This window comes from Aythya ferina (assembly GCF_964211825.1).
Source record: "Aythya ferina genome assembly, chromosome: 1".
NCBI classification, from domain to species: domain Eukaryota; kingdom Metazoa; phylum Chordata; class Aves; order Anseriformes; family Anatidae; genus Aythya; species Aythya ferina.
The window spans coordinates 3,209,819-3,235,430 of NC_140296.1; the positions used below are offsets into that span (position 1 = coordinate 3,209,819).

The 25,612-nt window shown below is 40.9% G+C and overlaps 1 protein-coding gene across 2 annotated transcripts in view; it reads left to right on the plus strand.

Moving 5' to 3' along the window:
• ACER3 (alkaline ceramidase 3) overlaps positions 1 to 25,612 on the plus strand; it is a 52,699-nt gene that overhangs the window by 12,583 nt on the left and 14,504 nt on the right. For both annotated transcript variants that reach the window (XM_084535327.1, XM_084535328.1), the window contains exons 2-6: positions 5,043 to 5,153; positions 11,726 to 11,778; positions 15,111 to 15,163; positions 17,949 to 18,030; positions 19,149 to 19,184. In XM_084535327.1, coding sequence (XP_084391453.1) covers positions 5,043 to 5,153; positions 11,726 to 11,778; positions 15,111 to 15,163; positions 17,949 to 18,030; positions 19,149 to 19,184 — 335 coding nt within the window. The remainder of the gene's footprint in view (positions 1 to 5,042; positions 5,154 to 11,725; positions 11,779 to 15,110; positions 15,164 to 17,948; positions 18,031 to 19,148; positions 19,185 to 25,612) is intronic.

Consider the following 25,612-nt stretch of genomic DNA (forward strand, 5'->3'; position numbering starts at 1 on the left):
TCGGGATGACTCGTCTTTCTCCCCTCGAGGTCCTTTAGAAATATCAAATGGAGACGGGAGATTCATTTCCTGACCCTCCAAAGCACGGTTATTGTGGACTTGGAAGAGGCAGATATTAAAAAAGGCTGGTGGAGGTGAAGATTTGAATCTCATTTCCCCAAAACCTTTCTGTCTTGTTGCTTCCTGGTGCTCAGGGCCCCAGGACTGCTCTTTTTGTGCTGTTCTTTTGCTGATATTCTCTGAGTGTGCTCATCTTTGGTTTCGTATCCCTGGAGATCCTTCCACGAGAAGCCTTCTTTTAGGGAAGGTGTTCCCATGGTAGGTGGTTGCCTACACGTCCACACCACCGTGTTGCTTCCCAAGCTCTTTACGTCTGGTAAACCCTGCAATTTGCACCAGAGCTGCCAGAGATGATGCCAGAAACATGAGCAGTGAGAGAGAACTCGCATCTGAAAGCCTCTAGAAGGATGATTCAAGTTCTGCGTGTGTCATGAAACCATCTGACAGGCTTTGTTTGTTAACATCAGTTCTGTTTTTTCATACAGGGATGGAAAAAGGGAAAGCTCCAGGAGCCAGGTAGTGCCCTAAAACTGACTGTGCCGTGCATTGTGACTCACGTGCAATGGAACAGACTTTATCAGCCTCAAAATCTCATTTAATTTGTAATTACAAGGGGACACTTTGGCTTTATAGGAGCTTAGGTGTGTATCTTTTAGGAATTAGCAGCCCCTGCCCTCTCTTGTGTTTCACCGTGAGCTGCAGTTGTCTGTAAGGGAAGGCTGAAAGCCTGTGATAAATATCATCAATATAAGTTCTGATCTTAAAAGAGCTTTTAATATATAGCCAGCTTTTTAAACTGGAAAAAAAATAATAATTCTTTGCTGTCTGGAGGTAACAGTTATTTCTGTTGGGGTTTGGGTCTTGTAGAAACCATACAGGAATCCAAAGTGTGCGAGTGAGCAAGAGACTGAAAACACTTTTATGTTTGAAAAGGTCAATGCCAGTTCATAAAACTGAACAGGAGGAAGGAAGGATCTCTGTCAGGGTTTTGGCTGGGATCAAGGGAATTTTCTCCGTAAGGGCTCACACGGTGCAGTGCTTGGGATTTGGGATGAGAATAATGCTGATAACACACCAACTTTTGGCTGTCACAGAGCAGGAGGTGATAATTTTTGCTGCTGCTTTTAAACACCACTTTTCCTCCTTTGCTGAAAACATCTCCTGCATCCTAGCTCCATGTGCAGTGCTCCTGATGCTTCTACATCCTGCGAGGTATTTTCTTTATGACCACCTTCTGTTATCACTTGACGTATCTACAACGTAGCTTGTTTTATCCTTTTGACTTCTCATCCACATTTATTGCAGAAATGACTTACTAATGTAGAAGTAACTACATTTTTGGGGGAAATAGAAAGGTTATGAAAGTAGGATCCTTCAAATTTGTGTACTCCAGCTCTGTCAAGCTTTTCATGTGAGAGTAAGTAATATATTGTGCCCATGTTAGCTTGTAAATACTGTTTCCTCTCCAAGTTTTTGCTTGTAATTTTGGACTGTGATGTGATTTCAGTCCTTGTACAGATCTTTGTGCATTTATGGTACTGTATATATATATTTTTTTTAAGACCTGAGGATGATTGAATGAACATGCATAGTAAAACAAAACAAAAAGCTTGGTGGCTTTTACTCTTGCGTTGGTATCACAGCGTGCAGGTGTGTGAAACACAGATACAGCTCTATTCTACATTTATTAAAGGTTAGTTCATTTCTTCCTTTGGCAGTATTCCTGTAGTTCAAACAGCTCCCGTGGTTCCTTGGCATTTATCCATGGTGTGTTTGCAGAGCGTGGTTTCATTCCCTCCAGCCTTTGTTGGGCTAGGTGAGCTAAACCATTTTTGTCCCTTCCCATACTGTAGGTTCCCACCTTACCCTCGCAGCTGAGAGATGCTCCTGATGTAATTTTCCATTTATTGGTAAAAACAGAACATCATTTTCCACTGCCGGCTTTCGTGAAGACTTTGCTATTTCCCTGCCTATCCTGGAAATAAATTTGGGGGTGCCTTTTAGGCGCCTTAAATTTTAGGTGCCTTCCAGTGATGGCTTACGGTTGTCACCGTACAGTCTCTGTTCTCTTTTCTGCCTCTTCAAATAAATCAATCCTATGTCTGGAATAAGGATTCACCTTCATATGGCAAGGCATGTTCTCGGTCACAATATTTCAAGTACTGGTCCAGTACCCGAGGAATCCAGTACTGAAATTTAAGAGTTCAGTACAGAGTTAAACCCAAAGCCAGCTCTTTTGTCTGCTCTTTTTTTTCCCCATTTTCAACTTCCATATCCATTTCCTTCAAAGCTTCTTTCATGTCCTTGTTCGCTAATTAACTTGGGAGTAATAGGGCCACAGTTACTTGTGTCACCTTTTCCTTCTTTCTTGGTGGTGTTTGCTAATCTCTGGGCATGTCTCGCTGCCGTTCTTGATGGAATTAGTTAAGAAATTTTTAAAAATCCCCTTTAATTTGAGCTATTCTGTGAGGATAATCCTGCAAAGACTATCAGGACTTCTAGGAAATCTCCACTCCGGGGGACCTTAGGTTTAACAGCGGCCTTGCAATTTTTCTTCTTGAAAGAAGTAATTTTCCTAGCAGCATGCCCGAGTACTTCATTCATTGTTCTCCCACCCCCAATTCCTTTATTTAAAATTTAAAATAAGCCCAGTTTTCAATAAATGTTTTGCAAATAGGCATGCCTAATCCGTGCTGCAAACGGACTGAACAATACGGGCCAGAAAGCGCCGAGAAGGAGCGGCAGGGATTTACAGCTACATTAGGCCCCCGGTATTTCCTCTCCCAGCAAGATGCTCCTAGATTAAATGCTCATAAATTGCCCGTAATTTAACCTAATTACAGCTTTGCAGGAAGTGTCGAGACCTTTGCTTTCCTACGGAGGCATCTCTTTGCTGCGTTCCTGCGTCCATTTAGGCTCGTTAGCCTGCTGCAGATCTCCATGGCTGTCATGTGCCTTCCCTCCCACCCAGGGACAAGCAGCACGGGATTTCTTTTGTTCAGCACTTGCAGGTTTGGGTTTTTGCCAGCTTTTTGCCCATTGCATAATAAAACGACCTAAAACAATGATGTTTATGTGATGTCTAATAAGATCTCCGTGAAATGGGTGCGTTTGAGAGCTCCTCCTGAAAGCAACAGACTTGCTGCCTGGTCTGGGTGTAGCCTTTACTTTGTTTTTTAAGATTTTTAAGATTAAAACATCGTTTTAATGATGTTTTTGTGTGGTTTGTGGGAGGAGGCAGCGATGGACCCTGGTTTGCAGCAGCTTTCTGCCAAGCCTGGTCTCTGGAGAGAACGAATCCCTGCCCATTGCATCCCTGCAGGAACTCTGCGAGAGGTTAATGCTTCCCCCAAGAAACAAGGCACGAAAAACCTCTGGCTTGGTACAAACCTGAACGTATTTACAGAGCTGGTTTGATTTCAGCTGGGTTTCTGTTCTGTGGGGGAACCTCTCTGCAGAGCTGCCCTGAGGAGTGACATCTCTGGCGTGGTTGTCATAAGTTGGTGAGGCTGGTGGTTGTTCAGGAGGTGATGTTAAATCAGTAAAGAAGGGTTCGTGTTGGATGGGATGCTTATTTGGTCAAGAAGAGCGTCTCAAACTGAGATTTGGATTTAATTTGTTGGCTCTACAAAGCTAACTTATTAAGGCTGACTGGGTGCGCTTCTTACCATGGGTCCTGAAATAACCACTTCTGCCAGGGGTTAAATTTTCTGTAAACCTGTAAAATAGGGATTTCTGTTCCCAGAGGTGCTGTAATACCGTGGCGTTTTATGATCGTAGTCTGGCAGTTACCACTTCTCTCTGGTATGGATCTTGGAGGGTAGATCTGAAGAGCAGGTGCTTGGATGTGCTCAGACGTGGTCTGCTCACTCTCATTCTGTGTTTCACATAGTGACATGCTTCCAGGAGTTTCTGCCAAACACAAAAGGCAGAAATAATTGTTCTTGGCCTCTCCGTATCCTCATGCATCATGCTTGTCATGGAGATATTTGGAAATCAGTTAAAATTTTAACTGTATCTATTTAACTGATGGCATGTGAAAATTTGCAGCTTAATTGATGTAAACGGCGTTCTGCCTTTTTCTATACCAGCTCTTGCCCAAGTTTGTCTCATTCGTCTCATTCCTGTTACAAAGTCTTAATTCTTGAAATTAAATTTGTGATTGGGCTCAGAAGCTGAATCTGCACCCCTTCTGCTGCAAAATTTACATTTCCTTTTGCCTCACTTACATTTCTTACCATTTCATTGCGCTTTTGCGATGGCCTCGACAGTTTGAAAACCTGTCAGAGTGGAAGAGTGGTCTTGAAATGAGAAAACAAGAGGAAAGAAAGGTTTCTTCGTCTTTCCCAGTGTTGGAAGCATCATCCTACCCTCTGGTATTGGAGCTCTTGATAAGCTTTGGCACTTGCCTGCCATGCTGAGCATTAGGTGCTGCTTTTTGCTGGTCCTTATCGTGCCCTCTTGCAGTCCTTGATCTTGCATTGTGATCTGTGATGCAGCTCCACCTCAGGTTTGTTCTGCGTGCTCTGGGAAGACCGAACAGCTTTTGTTGAGGAACGAGTCACTTTGTGACCTTAAAGCATCTTGAAGGTGGTGTGGAGGAGAGAGCTAAGGGAAGGAAAACCACTGAAAACTGTATTTGGGGCTTTTATATCCTTAAGGAGTTGGGTTTTAATTCATGTGCCGTTCAATCAGGTAACCCTACCACCATCTAAGCCAATCTTTCCACTTAATTTATTTTTTTATTGCTCTCCAAACATGTGTAAAAGGACAAAAGAGAACCATTTAGCCTTCAAATAGTTAACCACGTTGTACCAAAATTTAACCACGTGTTACATATGAAAGCAGAAGACAGTTTCAAAAAGGGGCAGCGTTCTGGATGGGAACTGTAGAAGCAGCCTTTAATGAATGAACGTAGCTGTGCTTATTTAAAATGCCCAGTACCCAGTTCTAAACCTCTGCTTTTTGTTTCTGTCCTACAGGGAACACAGTGAGTAACCTGATTTTCATTCTACCTCCAATCTATGGTGCGATTCAGACCTATAAAGATGGCCTTGAAAAACGGTATTTAGCTGCCTATTTGTGTCTTACAGGTATGTGTAACACTTAATTTGCTTTTTCATTCTAAAGAGAGCCCAAATGTGCAATGAACAGTATCCAAATGTGAATAAACCGAGTACTAGAATCCAAATACTGCGTGTGGTAAACTTTAACTGTTTAATAAAATTGAGGTTTGTGTTAACAGGGAAGTGGCATTTGTTGGAGAGGCGTGAAGTTAGAGTTCACTAAATAACTTCATGAGGTTTTAAAGTGATCCGTTTCTGGCATCTGTGCTCTCTGATGGTTTACAGAGGGTATGTGGTCCTGCTCTCAAACAGTTTAATGCTGTATTAGTGTGGGTTTTAACACTTCTATGGGAAAGTAATACAACAAATGGGAAAGATCTTAAAGGAATTGGAGAGGCATTCTTTCATGAGTTGGAATTTGCGTTCAGTTCTTTGGCACATACCACCCAACAACCTGACTGCCATCGTATTTAGAAAGCTTTGCAGGGATGGAAGAACAACCTGACATTGTGAACTGCTTCCTATAATGGCAAAATACAGAAAAGAAACGTCTCCCTTTAGAATCTCACTCATATAACTTAAAAAACATGTTCCTTATGCGGAAAGGAGGTGTTTTAAGATGATTCAGACTTGGCAGTTGGTCTTGAGAAGTGGATTTCACAGAATTTGTGTTTCACGGGATTTCTGTGTTTGCTGTAGCTCCCGTCTTTGGGGGAGCAATCTCCTTCAGTCTTCTCAGTGGTGAGAGACTGGTTTACTGTAAATGTTACTTCTACGACTGGCATAACCATGTATTTTGATAAAACACTGCTGAAAAGCAGATACCCATATGCTAAACATACTCTTGGTGCCAATGAAGCTGTAACATACGCTAGGTACAACTTCAGGGTTTTTTTCAATTTCTTGGAGACCCAGCTCAGCTTTGATAATAAAAAAAATAATAATAAAGAAAAGCAGCAGCAATGTACAGCCGTGGAAGTTTCTGACCGCTTTCCAAGTAGCCATTTGTAGGCGTTTTATGGTTATTCATTTTTGTCCCAGTATAAAATAGTTTGGTAGAAGGAGTTTCTGAGGGTCAAAGTTTCCTTCTTAAAAGACAGAATGAAACTAAGCACTTGCTGAAGTTGACTTTTCCCTTATTCTTGAACCAAAGTATCCTATACTACCATTTTTTTAAACAGAAAAATGGAAAAAAAACAACTGCATTTCAGTCTCAGTATTTACTATAAATAGTGGCTGCCTCCACCAGTAATGCTTTGTGATGGGTAAAATATGCCAGTATTTGAACAGAACATCAGGATGTCACACCAAGACTGCCAGAAGGATTTCCAGCCCTCAATGGGCTTCTGGTGTACCATTTAACGTGACTGTTTAAAAGAAGTCTTTGTTTATGATAATTTTTTAAACATTTTTTTTGTACTGTTCTTCGTTTTTGGGAAGGGGAGCTCAGCATCCAGACTTGGTAGCAGTGCTGCTAGGCAGTCCTGAGCTCCAGCTGAGCTCTGCTCCTCTTTAGCTGGGCAGAAGCCTTTGGCTTCTGTCTGTAATGATAATAGCTTGACTTTCATTTCTTGTATTTGGACCTAACGTTGCAGGTCAGTCTTCAAAAAGTTTCTCTCCTGTTTTGTCTCTGCTTCAGTGGAGTGTTTCACAGCAGTTAAAAAAATGTAAAGGAATGTAGGCAGCTTTATCATTTTTCAGTGGAAAAACAGGAACAGGATAAGGATGCTTTGGAATCACAAGCCTCTTAACATGTGTTCTACTATCGAATAAAGCAGCAAATGAGTAGCTAAATAGAATTTTAAATATAGTTGAAACGTGCCAAGACCGTTAGCATTCTCTGCATGTGAATGAGTGAGAAGAGAGGGCAAGCGTACAGAAATATATTTTTGTGAGAAACTGCAAGAGAATACCTTTTCCTTACAACAATTTCATTTAGCAGATTTCCCTCTGTGTAAGTAATTTCTTACAAAGAAATAGACTGAATCCATAAAGGAACAGTGAATTTAGCACAAAACTGCTGATTTCACTTCAGGCTTCGTTAAAAGACCACAGGGTAGAACTGCTAACTAGCTAATAACGCCTGTGGGTTGTTCTGTTAAAGCAGAAAATCTTCCACGATTCTGCTACGAAGATGGAGGTGGACACTTTAGTTAGGTTTTAACAACTTTGATTACTGAGAATTTTACAAGAAGTTGAGGCAGCTGTCAAAGCGGCCGCTGCAGTTCCATCTGTTGGCGTTTGAGAACATAAGACGTGTTGTTTCTAGACATTGTTGTGATCCAAATCAGCTGTTTCATTTGGATGCATCCAGACATTTAGCTGATTGTCAGCTCCTTTGTGTCTTAGCACGCTGTGCTCAGTGCTTCACTTCATACCCTACAATTTTCCTCTTTGAACCGAGTGCCTATTGAATTAGGAGGGCACTGTTTGTTTCACGTACGTGCTAAGATCCCAAACTGGCAGGACAAGAAGGGGGATTTCTAAGTAACTATTTAAATGAATTCCTTGTTCGTGCTGGTGCCAAGGCTGAGTTGTGCTTTTCAGCAAGTTCTTTGAGATCCAGCACGCTGTTCCCAGCCCTCGTTTCTGCTGCACTTCAGCTCAAAGGGCATATTGTCAGTGAACTCAGCACAAGCTGGATCAGATTTTTAAGCTTTGGAGAACTGTAGAAAATAACCAAGCTAAAATTACTAAGAATAATCTTAAGCAATTCCTTTAGCATTTTGCATCTCGCAAAGCAGGTAGGACAAATCAGACTGTTGCTGCCTCAAAGCATGTGCAGATGTTTGGGATTTTGGTGCTGTGGCATTTTAGCAGGTTCCACCTTTGTGGTTCCCAAATGGTTTATATTCTACGAGGGTCTTAATTTAAATATATTTGTATTTATTTCTGAACTTTATTTCCATTGAAATTCTCTATCTGCAAGATGAGTTGTTAGAAGTCCTTCACCCGAAATTAATTCCCTTATTGTTACCTAAGAGCCAAAGAGGAGGTGCACGGGCCATGTCAGTGTTTGTAAATCAGACGTGCTTGGGGACATTCCTGAGTGCTGAAGCCAAGCAGCGTGGAACAGCCCCGTGTCTGTTCATTTTAGCCTCCCAGATGAGGTGACCGTGTACAAATTCACTGTCAGAGCTCCTCTGGCTGCTGGATGGTGCCTGGGAGCTGCTCAGGGTCACTCCTGTCTCTCAGGCAGTGAAGGGGAAATGATTTTTAAGTGTAGAAAACAAAATAATTCAATAAAAATAATTCATTGAACTCTGCTTTTTCTTCTTGTTTCATTCCTTGGCTGTTCATGGTGCAGCATGTTGCTCCTCTTCAGTTCAGCTCCATTATTTTAAGAAACTGTATTTGGGATTCAGCTCCAGATTCAGTCAGCTCTGTGTAGTTTTGATATCTAGTACACGTGTAGATACCAAAATAAATGTGTTTATATCTGGAGCCTGCCCTTAACATCCACCCTGCCCTTAATAATGTTTAGTGTAGGACCTGTACAGCTTAAATTCACATCTATGAAATCCTAACAAACTGATTTTTCTATAAAAGCGTAGGCTTGTGATTGAATAATTCTGAATGCTGATGGACAGTCTTATATCAAAAATGAATGGCAGTTAATTAAGACACCTCTAATTCTTCCTCAAACGATTGAAAACTTCAGATTTATTAAGGTCACTCTCAGATTCAAATCCTGAGAGTTTACTTGGTGTGTATCTGGAGTTGGATCTCAGGCATAAGTATTTCTAGTATGGATATTGCCTTGAAATCTCGGTGTTTTGAGCACAGTAAAATACATATGCATTTATTTACATGTATCCCTCATAACTGGAGTGGTTCATCAGTGACCTCTTTGTCATAAACGGTGTTGCTTCAAATGGTGTTAAACTTCCCAATTGCTAGGAAGTTTTTAGTGGGTTGAGCTCCTTTCCAAAAGGAAATAAAAGGAGAGAAAAATGGTAACTTCTGCTTACAAGATAAGGATAAAATCTGTTGCTCAGCTTGTCAGAAACTATATGGGGAAGCTGCTTATGTTGAAAACCACTGGAATTGCTGTGATCGTGAGCACTTGTATTGTGAAAACTACAAAGCTGGTAGAACATCTCAAGGCAGCAGTGGTTTTGTGAAGCCAACGCTCCCTGGAAATGCCTTGATCCTGAAGTTATTATGTGATAAAAAGTCTGTCTGCAGATAGCTGCATTCCGGTAGATCTGCACGTAGAAGCTGCACACAAAGACACCCAGGCTTAAGCAATAAACCACTATTTATTGGAGAGAAATACAGGTCAAGCCCCTTGTAAGCTTGCTTTAAGCCTGGAAGATAGAGGTGATGTGTTCTGAGCGTATCAGAGGAAGTGCAGATTTCCTTGCAACACTTGGCATGTTATAGGTGTTTCCTCTTTTCCCTTTTTGAAAAGTTTCAGCACTGAACTCGGATACACTGAGCCACGAAACAGCAACTCAGCACAGTGTGTGTGGTTTAAGACATTATTTGCCTTCTGCTGAAGCTTGGAAGTTGCATGGTAGTGTCAGTGAGGCAGAGCATCACCTACTTCAATGCTACAGTGTGGTTCATCCTCTCTTAATGCGTTTCCCTTTTTATTTTTTAAAATTTTGACCAGATTCATGAAGCTCTTCACAGTTCTGTGTTAAGCCAGCAGATAAGCCAAAGGTAGAAAATCAGAAATTTGGCTCTTAGCTCGTTCAACTTTAGCCTTTTTACGTTATTCTGCAGTAAGCAGGTATAAATGGGTAAGTGAAGAACCACATTTCGTTCTTTAGGCATCATTTAAACCATCTCTCCGTAAAGATGCTGCTGTGCCCAGTTCCAGCAGGGTTGGAGGAGATGTTCTTAATGCTCCATCAAGACTGCTGCGAGCAGAATTACAGCCATTTCCAGTAAAGGTTTTTATTTTAAGGATGGCCTTGTGATGGTTCCCTTTAAACTTTTCTTTGTTTTAGATAACTATTTTATGCGTAGCTCTCCAGTGCATAGCAAACTTTCAGAAAGAAGAAGGAACTTGGTGTGATCAGGACACAGACACAGCAGTTTCTTGATCAACAATTTCTAGAGATTATTTGTAGTCCCGGGATTAATGACCTGAAACACTTAATATCTGCAGCGTTCTTGATTTTTACAAAGACTGGAGAGGAAAAACAAGCCAGAAATAACTGCTGCTAATCATGTAGCAGGAAGGGGAGGAGTGTGCTCAGCAACAGCTTGTTGAGATTTATATCCCCAATAGCATTAAAAAGTGACAACAGAAACAAAAGAAACCTAACGAGATGTTTTGTTAATTTAAAACGAATCGCAGCTTCTGTGAGTTGCAATGATTTTGTCCATATTTGAGCATTATAGTTGTTAAAAATTGCAAGGGTTTATATCATGAAGATATTGAAATCACAGTGACAGCCAGGGTAATGTAATGGGTGGTGCTGTTTTAATGATGATCTTAATGTGGTTTTTCTTCAGAGTGAATAATGGTCGTCATCTGTTGTGTTTACCTAGGAATAGAGCTAGGAGAATTTCTCATTAAAACCTTAATGAAGGTGAAAACAGACATTGCTTATTGTTTGGAAATATTTTATATGGTACGTGCTTTTTTAAATAAGTTGGTTGAGTGTGTATAATCACAGTCATCGTCTAAAATCATCTAAAGAAACATCTCAGAGCACAGCAGCACTGCCCAGCCATCAAGGACTGAGTGGGAAATGCTCGGCTTTTTGCTGAAATTAGTCCGAGGTAAAGCCTAATTTCTTGAAGGAAGAGAAGACATCAAGTTAATGTACTTACTCCTGCAAAAATAGAAACGAGCTACTGCCTAATGAGTGTGTTTAATTGTTCACATTTCAAAGTAATGAAGGATACATTAAATACTCAACCAGCTTTGCTCTAAATAATGAAATCTAACTTTCAAAACATACTGTCTTTGTCTAACTGAAAAAAACAACTCTCTATAGGTGAAGTATACATCTCATAAATTAATTTCAGGATAAATTCAGAGTTGAACGTACTTCAGATAAAATGCAGCATATAGAAGGTTGAGTTTCTGAGAAGAAAGCTTGGAAATGGTGATCTCATTTCACAAAATGAAACCATACTGCATGGCTTTTGTGTATGCAGAATTTCTGATTCTCTGAGCTCTAGTAACAATTCGGTTCTGCCTCTATCACTGACCAAAAGCTGCTTGTAAAATGTACATTTTAAAGCTGTACAAAAAGCAGAAATATCACAGACTTTCAGGACTACTGTGTATGAGCGATGCTTTCCATTAGAGAAGGTTTGAGGCAAATAAATCTTAATGTACTAAAAAAAGGAGGTAGAATAAAAATACTCCATTCATTCTTAGTTCCCTCCACTCCTACTCTCAACTGAGATCATTCTAGTTTGTAGGAGACAGGGAAACCTTCCCCTTCCCCCCAAAATCCAAGTATATCACTGGTGACAAGTATAAAGCAGGCAGCCAAGGAAAATTGGATTTGTTTTCTGGAGGTGGGATGCCGATGGTTAATTTTTTTTGGTAAATTTTGTTTTTAGTTTAATTCACCTGAAATTTTTCTACGTAGACTTGTGTTATAACCACGGTCTTGGTTTGTTTTCAGCCGTGGGATTGGGATCTTGGTGCTTCCACATGACCCTGAAGTATGAAATGCAGGTGAGTACTGCTAAATCGCTGTAAATCGTGGTGTATCTCACTTTATAGTCATATTGCCATTTCTGGTCTAGATGAAACCTGTGTAACAGGAGTTAATTACCTCAAATATCATCTGTACAACTCCTGCTCTTAGCAGAAAACTCGCATGGTTTCATTTCATTAGATATTTTTCACCAATAGATGTAGAGAAATATGCACTTGTATGGATTCCTAAAATAAAGCTCTAATCTATTGCGTACTTTAGCAGACAACACTTTATCCTTTGGGAAATCACAGTTATCTTCTTAGTCACGCTGTTACTTCAAAATTCCTGCAGCTGTGGTTTGACAGCAAGCAGCACAGACTATTGTTAGGCTTTTTTTCATCTCATTTTTTTCTCTTACATTTTGTGTTGATCTAGATCTACCTGGAGCACAGATACTGAGGTCAGTATCTTCTGATTAGGAGTAGTTGAGTCTCCTTTTCTCTCCTGCTCTCAAGCAGAAGATATTCAGCAATAAATCACAGGAACTTGTCCTGGAATCATGTAGGAATTTGTTTCTGGTATTATCGGGTTTCCTAAAGGACACGAAGTATCTTGTCCTGTTTTCGGGCTCAGAAGATGAAGGAAATTCAGCCTTGTATCAACAAAAGGAAGAAGTGGCATTCGGTTCAAAATGAAGAAGCCTTCATAGACAAACACGTGCCAGGAATCTGTGTTCCTACCATAGTCAGTGGAGTTCAGGGAACCTGGCAGCTGGGCTGAGGCATTCTCCAGGCAGTCTTTGCTTGAATAATATCAGTTTTCCTAAATTTTCCTAAAGAGAGGTGTGTTCAGTGCCATTTGAGACCACAGGAGTATTCTGCCTGGCCTCCAGCTGCCATCCCACAAAGCTGCAGGTCCCTTAGGCCCCACATCACATCCACCAGTCTTGAACGGTTGTACTGGAGACCCCAGGGCATCTCAGAGAGCATTGGGCACATCCTCTCTCTTGCACTGATGCAGGTGAGCAAAGCCACACTGAACCCTGGATCATTAAAATAACCCAGACTTAAAACACCTTTTTTTTCCTATGTTTAGAGGATTTTTTTTTAATCCAGATGACTGGTGCTGCTCACCACACAGTTGCAGTGTTGCTTCAGAACAACCACAGCTGCTGAGATCTGTGGTATTTTAAGGGCAAACAGAAGCAGAGGAGAGGGGAGCAGCAAGCTTTTACATCATTTTTTTTCCCACTGGAGTAAAAGGCTTCGTGTGAGATAGAGAAAGCGCACACATTATTTTGGCAGCCAAGCTAGATCTGTGGCCCGTAACACTGATTGCTGACTGATGAATCACCTCGGAGGAAATATTTCAACCAGTAAATAATCCTTTTTTCACTCACGTTGTCTCGTTATGATTCAAAGTCAGCATTGATAGCTGTTTGAAGAGAGTTTCTTGACATTTGCTTCAGTCTTAATACTGTAAGTGTTCAGCGTGCAGATAGCTTAATTAGGAGAAATGCGAAAGCTTCTGTTCTTAAAAGCAGTTGCTGGGAACATTTTTTCTGAATTTATCACCTTTTTTAATCTAGTTTTATTTTGATGGGAGTATTACTTGATTGTGGCTCGAGGGATCCAAAATGCTTATTTAACCAGCTAAATCAGCACACCAAATTTCCTCCTATACATGTCTCAGACATCCTGTTGACAGGGTTTCTGGAGGGATGAATTCCTTTTGCTACAGAAGCCATTGTATTCCGCAAGCAAATTTTAGCTAGGATTTGTTAAGACTCTTTTTGCTGTTAATGTAAAGTCCCCAAGAAGCTGTCAGTATATGCAGTGTGTGCACAGCTGTCTAAATTTGAAAATATTTACTATATTTCGTATTTTTTGCCTTCTCTTTCTGATTTGAGACTATAAATCACTCCCGCTCTTCAAGAGACGCATGAATTAATCCTGCAGCTAATTCCTGTCGGGCTCAGTAAGAACATTGCTCAATTTCTAAATAATAATTATTAGTATAAAGCCGAATTCATCCCCTGCTTGTTTTTCCTCTCTAAGGCAGCACAGCACAGATGAACTAATCTGATGGCAAAGCGCCACCAAACATGCCTGACAGCCTCATCTGCCGTTTGTCTCCCTGATACTTTTTCGTGCTACCTATTGCAGCCCCTGACAATATAACACACAAATTCATGGATTTAAACCTCTTTTTTTTTTTTTTTTTTTTTCTGCAAGGTTAGATGTGTGCTGGGTCACCTGTTGGAAATGGCTCGCTGTGGGTCAGACAAGCGGGACCGCTAGCTCAGGAGAAGCAGCCAGGGTGTGGGTGAAGAATTAAGCCCTGTCCTGCAGTGGCAGCTGGTCATTAGATCTGTTTAGCTGCATTGTGAAATATTTCCTGAAGTTTGGGACCAAATTTGAGAAAAGCTAATAGTTCAAGCTTGGAATAATTCATCTCTCTGCTTCTGTAGCTCACTTTTTTTTTCCTCAGTGTGAATGCTCAAAACTAAACAGAGGTTTTTGCCTGTGCAGACCAGTGCTGCCAACTGGGACAGAATCAGGCTGGCTCTGTAAGAGGGTTTTCGTAAGCTGGTATTGCTCTTAATTTGTCTCATTAGTCAGAAAAACATGACTGTGAACTCGTTAAGCACCCTTTACCAGTGCTGGGAAAGAAGTTGCTGTACAAACATGGCCATCAACAACTTCCAGCAGGATGGAGGAACGAGATCAAAATCTCTTTGCATCCGGTTCTTGATTGTCTTGGAAAAGAGGCGATCATGGGGGGGAGTAACAATTCAAAGTGTCTCGGCATCAACATTTGCTGGATGTATTAGAAATCACAAGCAGCGGGTCTTCACTCATCCGTGTAAGAAATGTCCAAAATCAGGAAGTAAACATTCAAGCACATTACAAGGTGCTTCCTAAAAGGGTTAAAGTTCTCTTTTACGTTATGGAAAAAAGATATTGTAAAGAGTTTCTTTGTGTGAAGCTTGTATAGAAGCAAGAAAATGTGACTGGTTGCATTGAGCAGGCTGTAAATGGTGTGGTCATATTCAAATTGACTTTTAAAAACTAATTATTATAAATGCTTAAAGAGGTATGAACAGTGAAAATGGCGTGATTCTTTAAAGGCATAGCTTTTATCAAACATAATATTCAAAAAATTCATTGTAATAAGCTTGTTAAAGCAGCAAAATTTCAGTAGCTGAATGGGATTTGACGCTGCCATGTCCTGAAAGTATAATCAAGAAAGTGGATATCCAAGTGACTTAAACTCCTGTTTTCTTAAGACTTCTCTCCTTAATTAACTTTCACAAGTGTGTCAGTTAAAAGTAGTTTTCATGTTTTGATGTCTCTGCTTTTTGTAGCTGTTGGATGAGCTGCCAATGATATACAGTTGTTGTGTGTTTGTCTACTGCCTGTAAGTACTTGTTAAATGTTTTTTTTCTGAATATTTTTGAAATACTAACTTTGGTTTTATAGAATATGTGTAGCCCAATGTAGTGTGTAGTGAGGCTGACACTGAAGCTTCTGTTCATTTCAATGAGATCTCAGTTTTGCCAGCAGCACAGCTTTGTGACTTGGCCATTAGAGCACCAGGCTGGCTTTAGTCCTAGTTTTTGCTAATTTAGAGATGTTTTACCACTGTTTGTTTAGCAGTAAAACAAATAAACAAAAACAACAGAAAACCCTCTCATTAAAGAGCTGTGTTGTATACAACCAGAGCTTAGTGTTACTTGGTGGATAAACAGCTGACATAATAAAATCACTTCAGTAATGCCTACAAAATTATCAATGTGGTAATTGATTGGTATTTTAGCTATGGTTCTGTGATGTAGTCTGACGCCAAATGCAAATTTCAGATTTCTGGTTAAACCTGCTCTCCGCTCATCTGAAAAATTAAAAGATTTTCTGAAGAGTTGAGTGCATGTGGAGAGTGTCTCAGAACATGCATCACTACTTAATGCTGTGCCAAGATGTGTTCTACCATTTAATTTCAGGAACAATGTAGTGTTTGGTGACTGTAAAGGTACAGTAAGTTATCTTTTTTTTTACCTGTTGCTGCAAGGCCTGGCTTTAACACAATTTGTTCTGTCACTTGGAAAGTCCAAATGATTAAAAAAAAAAAACAACCCGTTCAAGACAGAAAATAATTGTCATTTTGCTTTTGAACATATGATCAAATATTCAGCTGTTACAAATTGGAGCATCTTTGGTGAAGATTACTGGTAGCTTGCAGTGGAGATGGGATGCTACAGGACTGAACCTCCATCTGTGGAAATTACCATCCGTTTGTGATTCATCTGTTAGGATGATTTGTGCAAGCTCAGGACCGGAATAATAATGCCTCTGTTAGTGGAAATATTTCCATCGTAGCTCCCCATCTCCTTGAAATTGCCTTTGCATTTTTTGTCTGATTTGAATGTGATCGGGGAAAGGATGAGAAGAGGCTTTAAAAAACGATTTGAAAAAATAATCATGCTCATTTTGTGCAGCAGTTACTCTATCATCTTCAAAAGCACTGCAGCCTGTTAGTGTATTTCTAGCCCTAATAAGATTCTACGTGTGTTTGTTTGGTAGTAATTAAAATGCTCTGAAGAATGAGCTCATGTTTAGGCTCATGTTTAGCTTGGGAGGCCTTTAATAATCATTATGGTTTTCTTGAAGGTAGGTGGTGGGGTGGTTCTGCCCAGGACATGCCCTCATACATCATGCAGTCCTAGTGGTTCTCGAGCTCTGCAATTACTTAGGCCATCCATTTTGCAATGTGCTGTCCTGATGATTTTCTCCAGATATTCCTGCACATCTTTTTTTCCTTTTATTCATCCCTGATGATGTCTGTTTCTTAGGAGCTAATAGTAGTCAGATGTCACTCGTAGCTATACAGACATCTTCCTCCAGCCCTAATGATGTGGTGACTTTGGGAAGCACAGAGTGAGATTGTTGCTTGTTTTCTTCACTTTTTTTCTTTTCTGATGAAGTTATGGTCTAAAGAGCAGCTCTGTGGAGGAGGATCTGGAGTCGTGGTGGACAGCGAATTAACCACAAGGCATTAATGTGCTCTTGTGGCCAAGAAGCCATCAGTAGTAGTGTTGGTAGCAGGCCAAGGGAGGTGATCCTCCTCTTCTACTCAACACTGTGAGAAAAACTTTGTTTTTGTGGAGTGCTGGGTCCAGCACTGGGCTCCCCAGTACAAGACAGAGCTGGGCATACTGGGGAGAGCCCAGCACAGAGCTACAAAGACAATTAGGGGACTGGAGCATCCCTCATGTGAGGAGAGGCTGTGAGAGCTGGGCCTGTTCAGCCTGGAGAAGAGAAGGCTGAGAGGAGATCTCAGCGTGGTGTATAAATATCTGAAGGGAGGGCGTTAAGAGGATGTGGCCAGACTCTTTTGGCCAAGAGGCAACGAGAACGAGCTAAAACACAAGAAGTTCCAGCTGAAAGCGAGAAAAGACTTCACTGTGAGGGTGACAGAGCTCTGGGAGAGGTCTCCCACCTCACGAGTCCCTTCTGGACATAGTCACAACCCACCTGGGGTTGGCCCTGGTCACCTCCAGAGGCCCCTTCCAACCTCCACCGCCCTGTGATTTTGGGATGTGTCTGGTAATTCCAGCACAGTTAGACCTGAAGTGCAGCACAGAGATAATGAAGCTAATTTTAATTAATACTAGCAGCGATAAGCTGTTTTTACTTCCCACTTCCTCCAGTACCTGACCCAGTAAGTTCACTGCGCTGTGGCTGTGGTAAAGCTATAAACAGCCTGAATTGTACCAGATCTCCAGAGTTTGCTGTTTTGTAAGGCAGTCCCTTTCCCACACTGACTTTCCTCACAGATGTCATGTTTTTTGGCAGCTGTATTGCATTTTGAACTTGTTTCTAATTTGTCATCCATTAGCACCCCTTAAGCACCTTTGAAAAATGCTTCTGCTTACCAGTTTCTTTCCACTGACTGGCTTAGGTTTTTTTTATATGCATAAGCTTATTGGTTTTTATTTTTGCAATAGACTTCTTGAAAAACGTTTATTAGAACTGTGGGGTTTTCATATTAAAATGACATCTTTATTGGAGCAGCTACAATTCCTTGAAGGGCCTGAGACTCATTTAGATCAATTTTCTCACAAATTCTGTGATAATACACCTTGAAAAACACAGCCTTTACGTGCTAAGTGATGAATGTTATCACTCTCCTTTATGTTCTGTTCCAGGTATGAATGTTTCAAGTACAAGAACACAGTCAATTATCCACTGCTTTTCTTGTTAATAACATACAGCTTCGTAGTCAGCATAGTAAGTAACTTTTCTAATTTGGCATTTTCACCCGTGTATTGACAGTTTCTTGCCAGTGATGGAACATTGCACAGGCAGTCCTGAGTCTACACAGTTCCAGTCAAGGAGAAATTGTTTTTTTGGGGTGGGAAAACGATGTGCTGGCTTGAGAAACCTGAAATTTTTCGATGTAAAGCACTATACAGGATAAATGAAGAAGAAAGAAACACAGTAATGCAGTTGCTATGAATGTGAAGAAAAGAGTGTCCTCCGGCTGTGCCTCCGGCTGTGACATGTTATGAGACCCTGGACAAGCTGTCTTCTCCCTCTGGGCTTCACCTTAACTTGTCGACAGAAATGAAAATAATCCTGCTCAACAGGATGCAAAAAGGGAGCTGTGATGCGGTCCTGTATATTGACTGTTTTTTCAAACACCAGGCAGAATAAGAAAGGAACCTATCAGTTTAAAAAATTAGAAGAGTTTAAACTGTGTCATAGCTAACTTACATGTAGTTCCCTTTCTCAAGGCAGCATGCTGCCTGTGTGAACAAAATTAGTTTTGTACTGGCCATCAGCCACAGTTGGAACATCTTTCATTATTTTTATCAATAAACATTTCTTATTATGTAGCATTAGAGGTCTTCTGCCTTTAAGTCTCATCTTTCCTGTGCCTCCTAAAGTTTATTTTTTATACCTATGGCACGTTATGCCTAACATGCATGTTATGCATCTTAACTACTAGCTTTTGGTAAAATGAATTGAAATGTTATCATCAAAAACATTAATAATAGCAAATCTTAGCAGGGTACACTTTCTTCTTGCAATGCATATCAAGAATGTGTCTGGTAATTTCTGCATTGTAATTGTTCATGTTGTGTTGCAACTCTGTTAAATGAGGAGCTCTTAGCTGTTGATATTGCTATTTGTGCTTCTGAATTTTAAATAATTCCACAGTTAAAATCTGTTGAAGAGCCCTCAGGTTTTGCCAAAGGAAACTGCAACTGTTTAATCAAGTTTAACATTATATGGATAGGTGCTTGTGTCTTTATTCTGACAGAACAAGCCTCGGCAATATTTAAATTAATGACGTTATGATTGTTCTCCATTGCAAATTATTTCTCTCTTTCTAATCTTTGCAGGTTTATTTAAATTTGAAAGAGCCTGTATTCCACCAGGTGAGTGTTGCTCTGGAGAAGTTTTGTTTAAACTGTGCTGGTTTAGCAGAGTGCTTTATAGGATGCTGTAGCTGGAAGGAAGAAGAGAAGGCAAACCCCATTTGTCTTTCGCTTTTTCTTTAAGCAGTACTGCTCTCTGTCACATCGCCATCCTGTTACTTGGTGACCTGAAAAACTGGAATGGTTTCTGTGGTGGTTTAGTATTTGACCTAATAGTCTAGGTTTTTTTCATCAGTGACAAGTGTAACGAGAGGGAGGCCTTAATGAGCCCTTGTGTGTTTTATTACATTAGTGGCTGCTGTGAAGCTATGACCTGACATCATAACATGGCTTGGGCAACTTAACCCCATGTTCTTCTCTCCCTTTTTATACATAAAACATTTTTTTTTAACTACTTAATTTTACTTTTTATAAATCCAAGCTGAATTTAAATGGAAAATGACTTACAGGGTTATGTGGCAGGCTTGTTGTTATGGCCATAGAGGATTAATGGCATGTTTAGTACAGGTTTTTTTAGTAGCAACGCTGTCCAACAGTATTAATGTGCATCCGCTGCCAGTGGGAATAGGATTTGTACCACTTGCCTGCTCACAGGAGGTTAGAAGTCATGCTTGCTTATCTATGCCACGAGTAGCTTTCCTTCTTTTACGACTTTTTGATTAGGGATAACAGCTGAAAAATTGCCAAGCAAAAGCTCAGCTCTTCGCAGGACAGAGCTTTAAAGCCTCATTTTCTGCAATTGGTAGTGCCATCGCCTGTCAAAACGTGCCTGCTGCATCAGCGGTCATAAAAATGATGCATGTTTCTGGCTGTTGGATTAGTAAACCGATGATGAATAAAATAAATTCACAACTGCTCCGAACAATCTCTCCTAGAAACAGGAATTGAGACTCTACCTCTAGATAAAAAGAGAAACTTGCAGGGTTTTTGATCATATTTATTAAATTCCACCCACCCGCCCCCTGCTTACATTTTTGGCAGGAAGATGTTAGCCAAGGTGAAAAAGGCATTTTCTGATGCTTTTCTTGAGCTAGTTGTAACTGGTTTTGATTGAAGTGATTTAAAATATTTTGGGTAATAATGGCAGAATTTTCTACCTACGTTGGACTGTATTTCTTTAATTCATCTACTCAACCTGTTGTTATTGCAAAAGTAGATCGCAGCTTCCCTGTTTGAGGCATTCGTATAGGTATTGTTTGATGTGCCAGATATTAAGAAGCTAAATATTATGACTTCTCTGGAAAGAGAGAAATAGGGAAACTTTAACCCATTGCCACAGACCATTAATATTTTGCATCTGGTTTCTTTTAGGTTCCGAATATGAATTCCTTGTTGTAATTTATACATAAGAAGGCAATGTAGGACAGATTGAGGCCCATAAAAGTGCTGGACTTATTACAACAACTCTTTCTAAATTGATTTTTATGGAGAACATACAATTATGGCCAAATATCAAATGTCCAAGTACTGCGCTTACTTTTTCCTACCCTTTGCCAAATGTGTTGTAAATCCGGAGGAAACATTTCTCTGCACAGCTAAGCAAGGTTATTTCTCTTAATATTTGTCCTCTATATAATTTCAGTAAGTGTTTTCCAACCAAATGGATTGCACAGACTTGAAGTAAGGTTAAATACGTTCATGAAATCACAGTTTTAACTCGTGGTCTCAGTCCCTGGCTGTATTGGAAAGCAGCATTAGGACATAAAACAGCACTTGATTCCGCTAGGTGTTTGTGATTGTCCTCATTGTCAGCCTTGCAAAAAGGGGAATAATTACCTGGACAGTTATATTCTCCATTGTTACAGCGTGTTTTTTCCCCAAAAGGTGAGCAACAAGAATGGAAAAGGATCCTATTACATTTTGTAGCCAGGATCCAAGCCTTACTTCTCAGTGGATTGCTTTCCACTTTCCTTCCCATCTTGGTCTCAGCAATTGCATATTGCCAGCAAGGCATGAAGGGGATTTCAGTTTATTATTCATGGCACAGTGGCAACAGAGACCAGCTTCTCTTTCTCCATTCAGATGTTGCAGGTCTGTAAGGTGAAGCACCGAGACCCTTAGGAGGAAGGAGATGCACATTTTGGTCAGTTGGACACTGCACATTGTTAGAAGAAAACACTTGTCTGCCAGACAACTGATCTTTTTTTTTTTCAGTTTCATCAATTAATCAAACAAAAGATTGCACTGGTCTTTACAAGCTTGTATCAGCTTGCTTTTGTCAAAATCTCTGGGGCTAAAGCACTGTTCTTACCTAATTTCCATAGTGCTAAACAGACAGAGGACCCAATCATTCTCAAGCCAGCACGATTGTCAAGGAAAACAGCTGTGGCCTCTCCCTTTTTTTTCCTTCTAGCACACAAATCTACTCTCTGATGAGAATTTTACTGGGGAACTGAACAGGTTAAAGCTTTCCAGAATTAGTCTTAAATCAGATTAGTTTCTCATCCCTGTTTACCACGTGTATATTTGCGCTTATAGGAGGAAAGGGGTGGGGGAAGATTGGCTGCTGTCCTGCAAGTAGAAGAAACAACCTGGAGAGTTAAATTTTTAGAGTCATGTCTTACAGGTGGCCTTCCTTCTAATATGACATGGCCTAGAAAGCTGTCATCTGCAAAGTGTGGTTTTCCATCTGGATTTATTTACCTGCTACATACCATATGCTGCCTATATGGTCAAAAACCTCATTTAGCTGATGGGCCAAGTTATAGAAATAATGAAATCCATCTAAAAATCTTTTTCATTTGCATAGTCATCTGCTGCAAGAGTTTGAAGGAAGATTTAAACAGGGATAATTAGAAGGTAATTAGAAAAATAGACAAAATGTTCAGGTTAACCTGCTAGCTTTTTCTGCTGGCTGCTTTCTCTACGTTAAGAAATGCAGTTTAAAAAAAAAAAACATCTTTTGTATAGACGTGACAGAAGTGTTGATGTGTTCTCCCATGAGAAACTAAGCAAGCTGGAAAAGTAGAGTGGGATGAAATTGCAAATCAGGTAAGGGAGTGACTAAGGGAACATGACTGCGGGAGATGATGAAAGGCAGTCTCAGTCTGGACTTCCTCGGGATTAGTAGTAGAAGTGTTTTTATTTAGTGACACGTAGCTGGAAAAAGACTCGCCTCCTGATGAAAGTTGTGAAGATACAAAGTCCAGAGGAGGATAAAGAGAGAAGTGAGAGACCTGGAGGACTAACGGGACAAACGGGAGGAATGACAAACAGGAGGAATGCATTTGCTGATGACAGCATAATAACATGGCCAGTGAATTCTCTGCAACAATTCAGATCAGATTTACCAGTTAAGGTGACTTTAGGTAAGAGGGAGAGAGCGAGTGTTGGAGGAAAAGGTATTTCATTTGCCTAAATGAGTGAAATTGACCTTAGTGGTGTTTTAATCGTACAAATTAAAAGAAGGCAGCGGGAGGACTTGGGGTAGAACAAAACCTGTATTTTGAAGTGCACTTGGGAGCCTGAAGCTGCATGAAAAATATGTTGTGGCAGAGCACAGCTTGTTCAAACGTACAGGACCCCCTGAAACTTGCAGGACTCCCTGTTCTGGGGAATATCTGTGGGCAGCACTCAGTGTCCTGCAGCTTTCCAGAGTCCCTCCTGTTTTGGCTTAACCCATTGTGCCTCTTAGTGGAACTTGGTGCTTTCTTTCTGCATTCCCAGGGTGTCAAAGAGTCTGTTAAAAACTGTGTTTTTTCAGGACATGGCTTCACCCCAGAGCTTTTTATACTTCGACACTGCCCTGCTGAAGACCAGGTGGAAAATTTGAGTGAAATTTTGGTTACACAGCCTTGCTTCCAAAAAGCCATTACTGCTTTCGCTCTGGCTCTTACCTCTACCTGCACAATAGCTTAGGGAATGTGGAAAGACGTTCAGGCTCTGCAAAGGACCAGTGCTACAAGTCATTGAAGAGGAACAAAAAAAAAAAATTTCCAGCTGCAGACCGTGTCCTAGAAGCTCTGGAAAGCTGCAGAGCACCGTGCAGCTGCAGGGACTTGGATGTCACTTGGCCATCACGTGCATGCATCCAAACAAGACCAAGGCAGGTGAATCTGGATGAGCTCAGGTATGAGCTGTCAGGGCAGCGCGTAGTGCTGAACAGCCATAACACTGTGCAGAGTCGTGTTATTCTGAGGCTATCCCTGCCTTTTTTACCTCTGCTCAGACTTCTTTCCTAGGAAAGGACGTGTAGAAGTCTGTGTTCTTGGTTGTAAAATTCAAATACAGCTTTCATCTTCAAGTAAAAAGATAGCTATTTCTTGATAGATGGTTTGTATATTGGTAGAGAAGTAGTGGCCATCAGGAAACTAAAATCTATGTGGTTCCCAAAGTGTGCACTCATATTTGAGGCTAATGAATTGGCTTTATTAACAAAGAGTGGGCAGAATCAGAAGAAATGGAAGGGGAAGTAGCAGGCACTTGATGCTTGGGTTTTCATGTGTCACTGAAGTAATTTATTAGTTAAAGAACAACAACAAAGGGGACTAAAGGAATTGAAAAACTTGAGCAGACTTCAATAAGGGAGACGTTTTGTGTTTTATTTGCTACTTTACCTTTCTTTGGGTGGACAGATGATGCCTGATGCATTTTTGGCGTGGCTAAACTAGTAAACCCGATGGGTGGTAAAGGAATACAAATAAAACGCTGCTCCCCAAAGCATGAATGAGGTTACGTAGCTCCGTTTACAGGCGTCTGGTGAGGAGCAGCTTAGGGAGACTGTCACAGCATCACCTCCTCGATGTCTGCCTCCGGTGCACGGGGGATTGGAGCACGCAGAGCAGAACGGTTTGTTGTTCCAGCCTTTCACAGGCTTTTAAACACGGATGTGTTTTCCTGCTAACAACCTATTTGCGTGGGGGAGCGGAAACGGCAAGAAATGGAAGTGTCAACTCTGGGCAAGTTTTTCTTCAGTCACTGCAAGGTTCCCTTTTTTTTTTTTCTTTTCTTTCTTTCCCCTCCACTCCTTCCATTAACACTTCAGCCTGACCTCTTTTACAAGCCATTAAGCAACTCCGCTAGGAGATACCGAGCCAGTGGCTCTGAAAAAAAAAAAAAAAAAAAGCTTTTCCTAGCTTTTGCTTTTCTCTGCTTTTAGCAGCTGCAAAAAAATCACATTTTTAGCCAGTGTTTTACCTGGGCTTTGGGCTGCATTACTCTAGACATAATCTGGCGCTGTTTAGCTCCTCGTACAAAGAAGCTGAGAGCAAATGAGTGAAATGATAAAAGCTTGAGCATGGTCATGCTCTAAACCAGTACGATAGCAGTCTCTCACTTCGTGAGTACGTTTTTTCTGTGTCTGTGCTGCAGAGGAATGTTACAGCAATGGAAAATGCAGGTGAGAAGAGAACAGGGAGGAAATGAGGTTGAACTGAGGAGCCTTTCTGTGAGATTCTTCCTTCTTTCCTTCCCTCTCTTAGAATAAATTACCGGATTTGATTAGGAAAGCACACCAGGCTCTTTTAAATGAGACTGATAGAGTAAAATGGCATTTAACTCATAATTTTAAATCTGTATTTGTCATATGGAGGTGTCTTTTTAGGGAGAACTCCCCCAATGCTGAGGAATTGGTGAAACACTGAGCCCATGAGCAGCCCCAGCACCACGTCCCCTTTCCAGCTTCACCTGGGACTGCTCAGCACTCGATACTCTCTCCATGTTGAGCAGGATTTTTTTTCTAATTTCTGTGCCGTACCCCAGGCAAGGGAACTGGAATGAGTTGACAGTTTTTGTGTAAAGTACAAGCCAGGACTAATTAGCCTTTCAAATAATTTTTGCTTTGTTTCGCTCTCGAACAGAACACAGAGCAGCAGCGGTTCGGTTACTGAAGTTATTTGCTCTCTCGCTGAATGCAAATAAAGAGCTGCTGTGCTGAGCGACTTTACATAGTCAATACTGGAGCTGACTTTTACCTGTTGCCAAACAGAAAGGCTCCCTTATCTGTCAGGTTCCTTATATACGCGCTGATAACGCGGTGTGCGCTGCTAACCTCGTCCTTTAGAGCGAAAACAAATTCGGAAATTTGCCTTTACGGACTTGCTGGAAGGTAGGTTTTCTTTCACAGGAACCTGTTTTGTGTCAAATGACTTGCATGCATGTGCTTGCAGGGCAATAATGCCCTGGTTACAGCAGAGCAGGAGGTGTTCCTTGCCTTGAAGACAATATCATCTAAAAGAAAGGGATTAGGAAGTTGATACAACGTGGTAAGGACCCTGGTTTGCAATCCAGTACTCTGCGAGCTTCAGCGTTTGAAAATACACAGCAAAGGTTCCTCATTCTTCTGGGTCATGTAAAAACAAGGCAGAGTTAGGTGGAAGCTCACTAAAAGCAAAACTGAGATCAGGAAGGTCAGGGAACGAGCAAAGCGAAAAACAGCAAGGCCCTCGTGGGTCACTGGAGAGGGGCAAAGAGCAGGGCAGGGCTGCTCG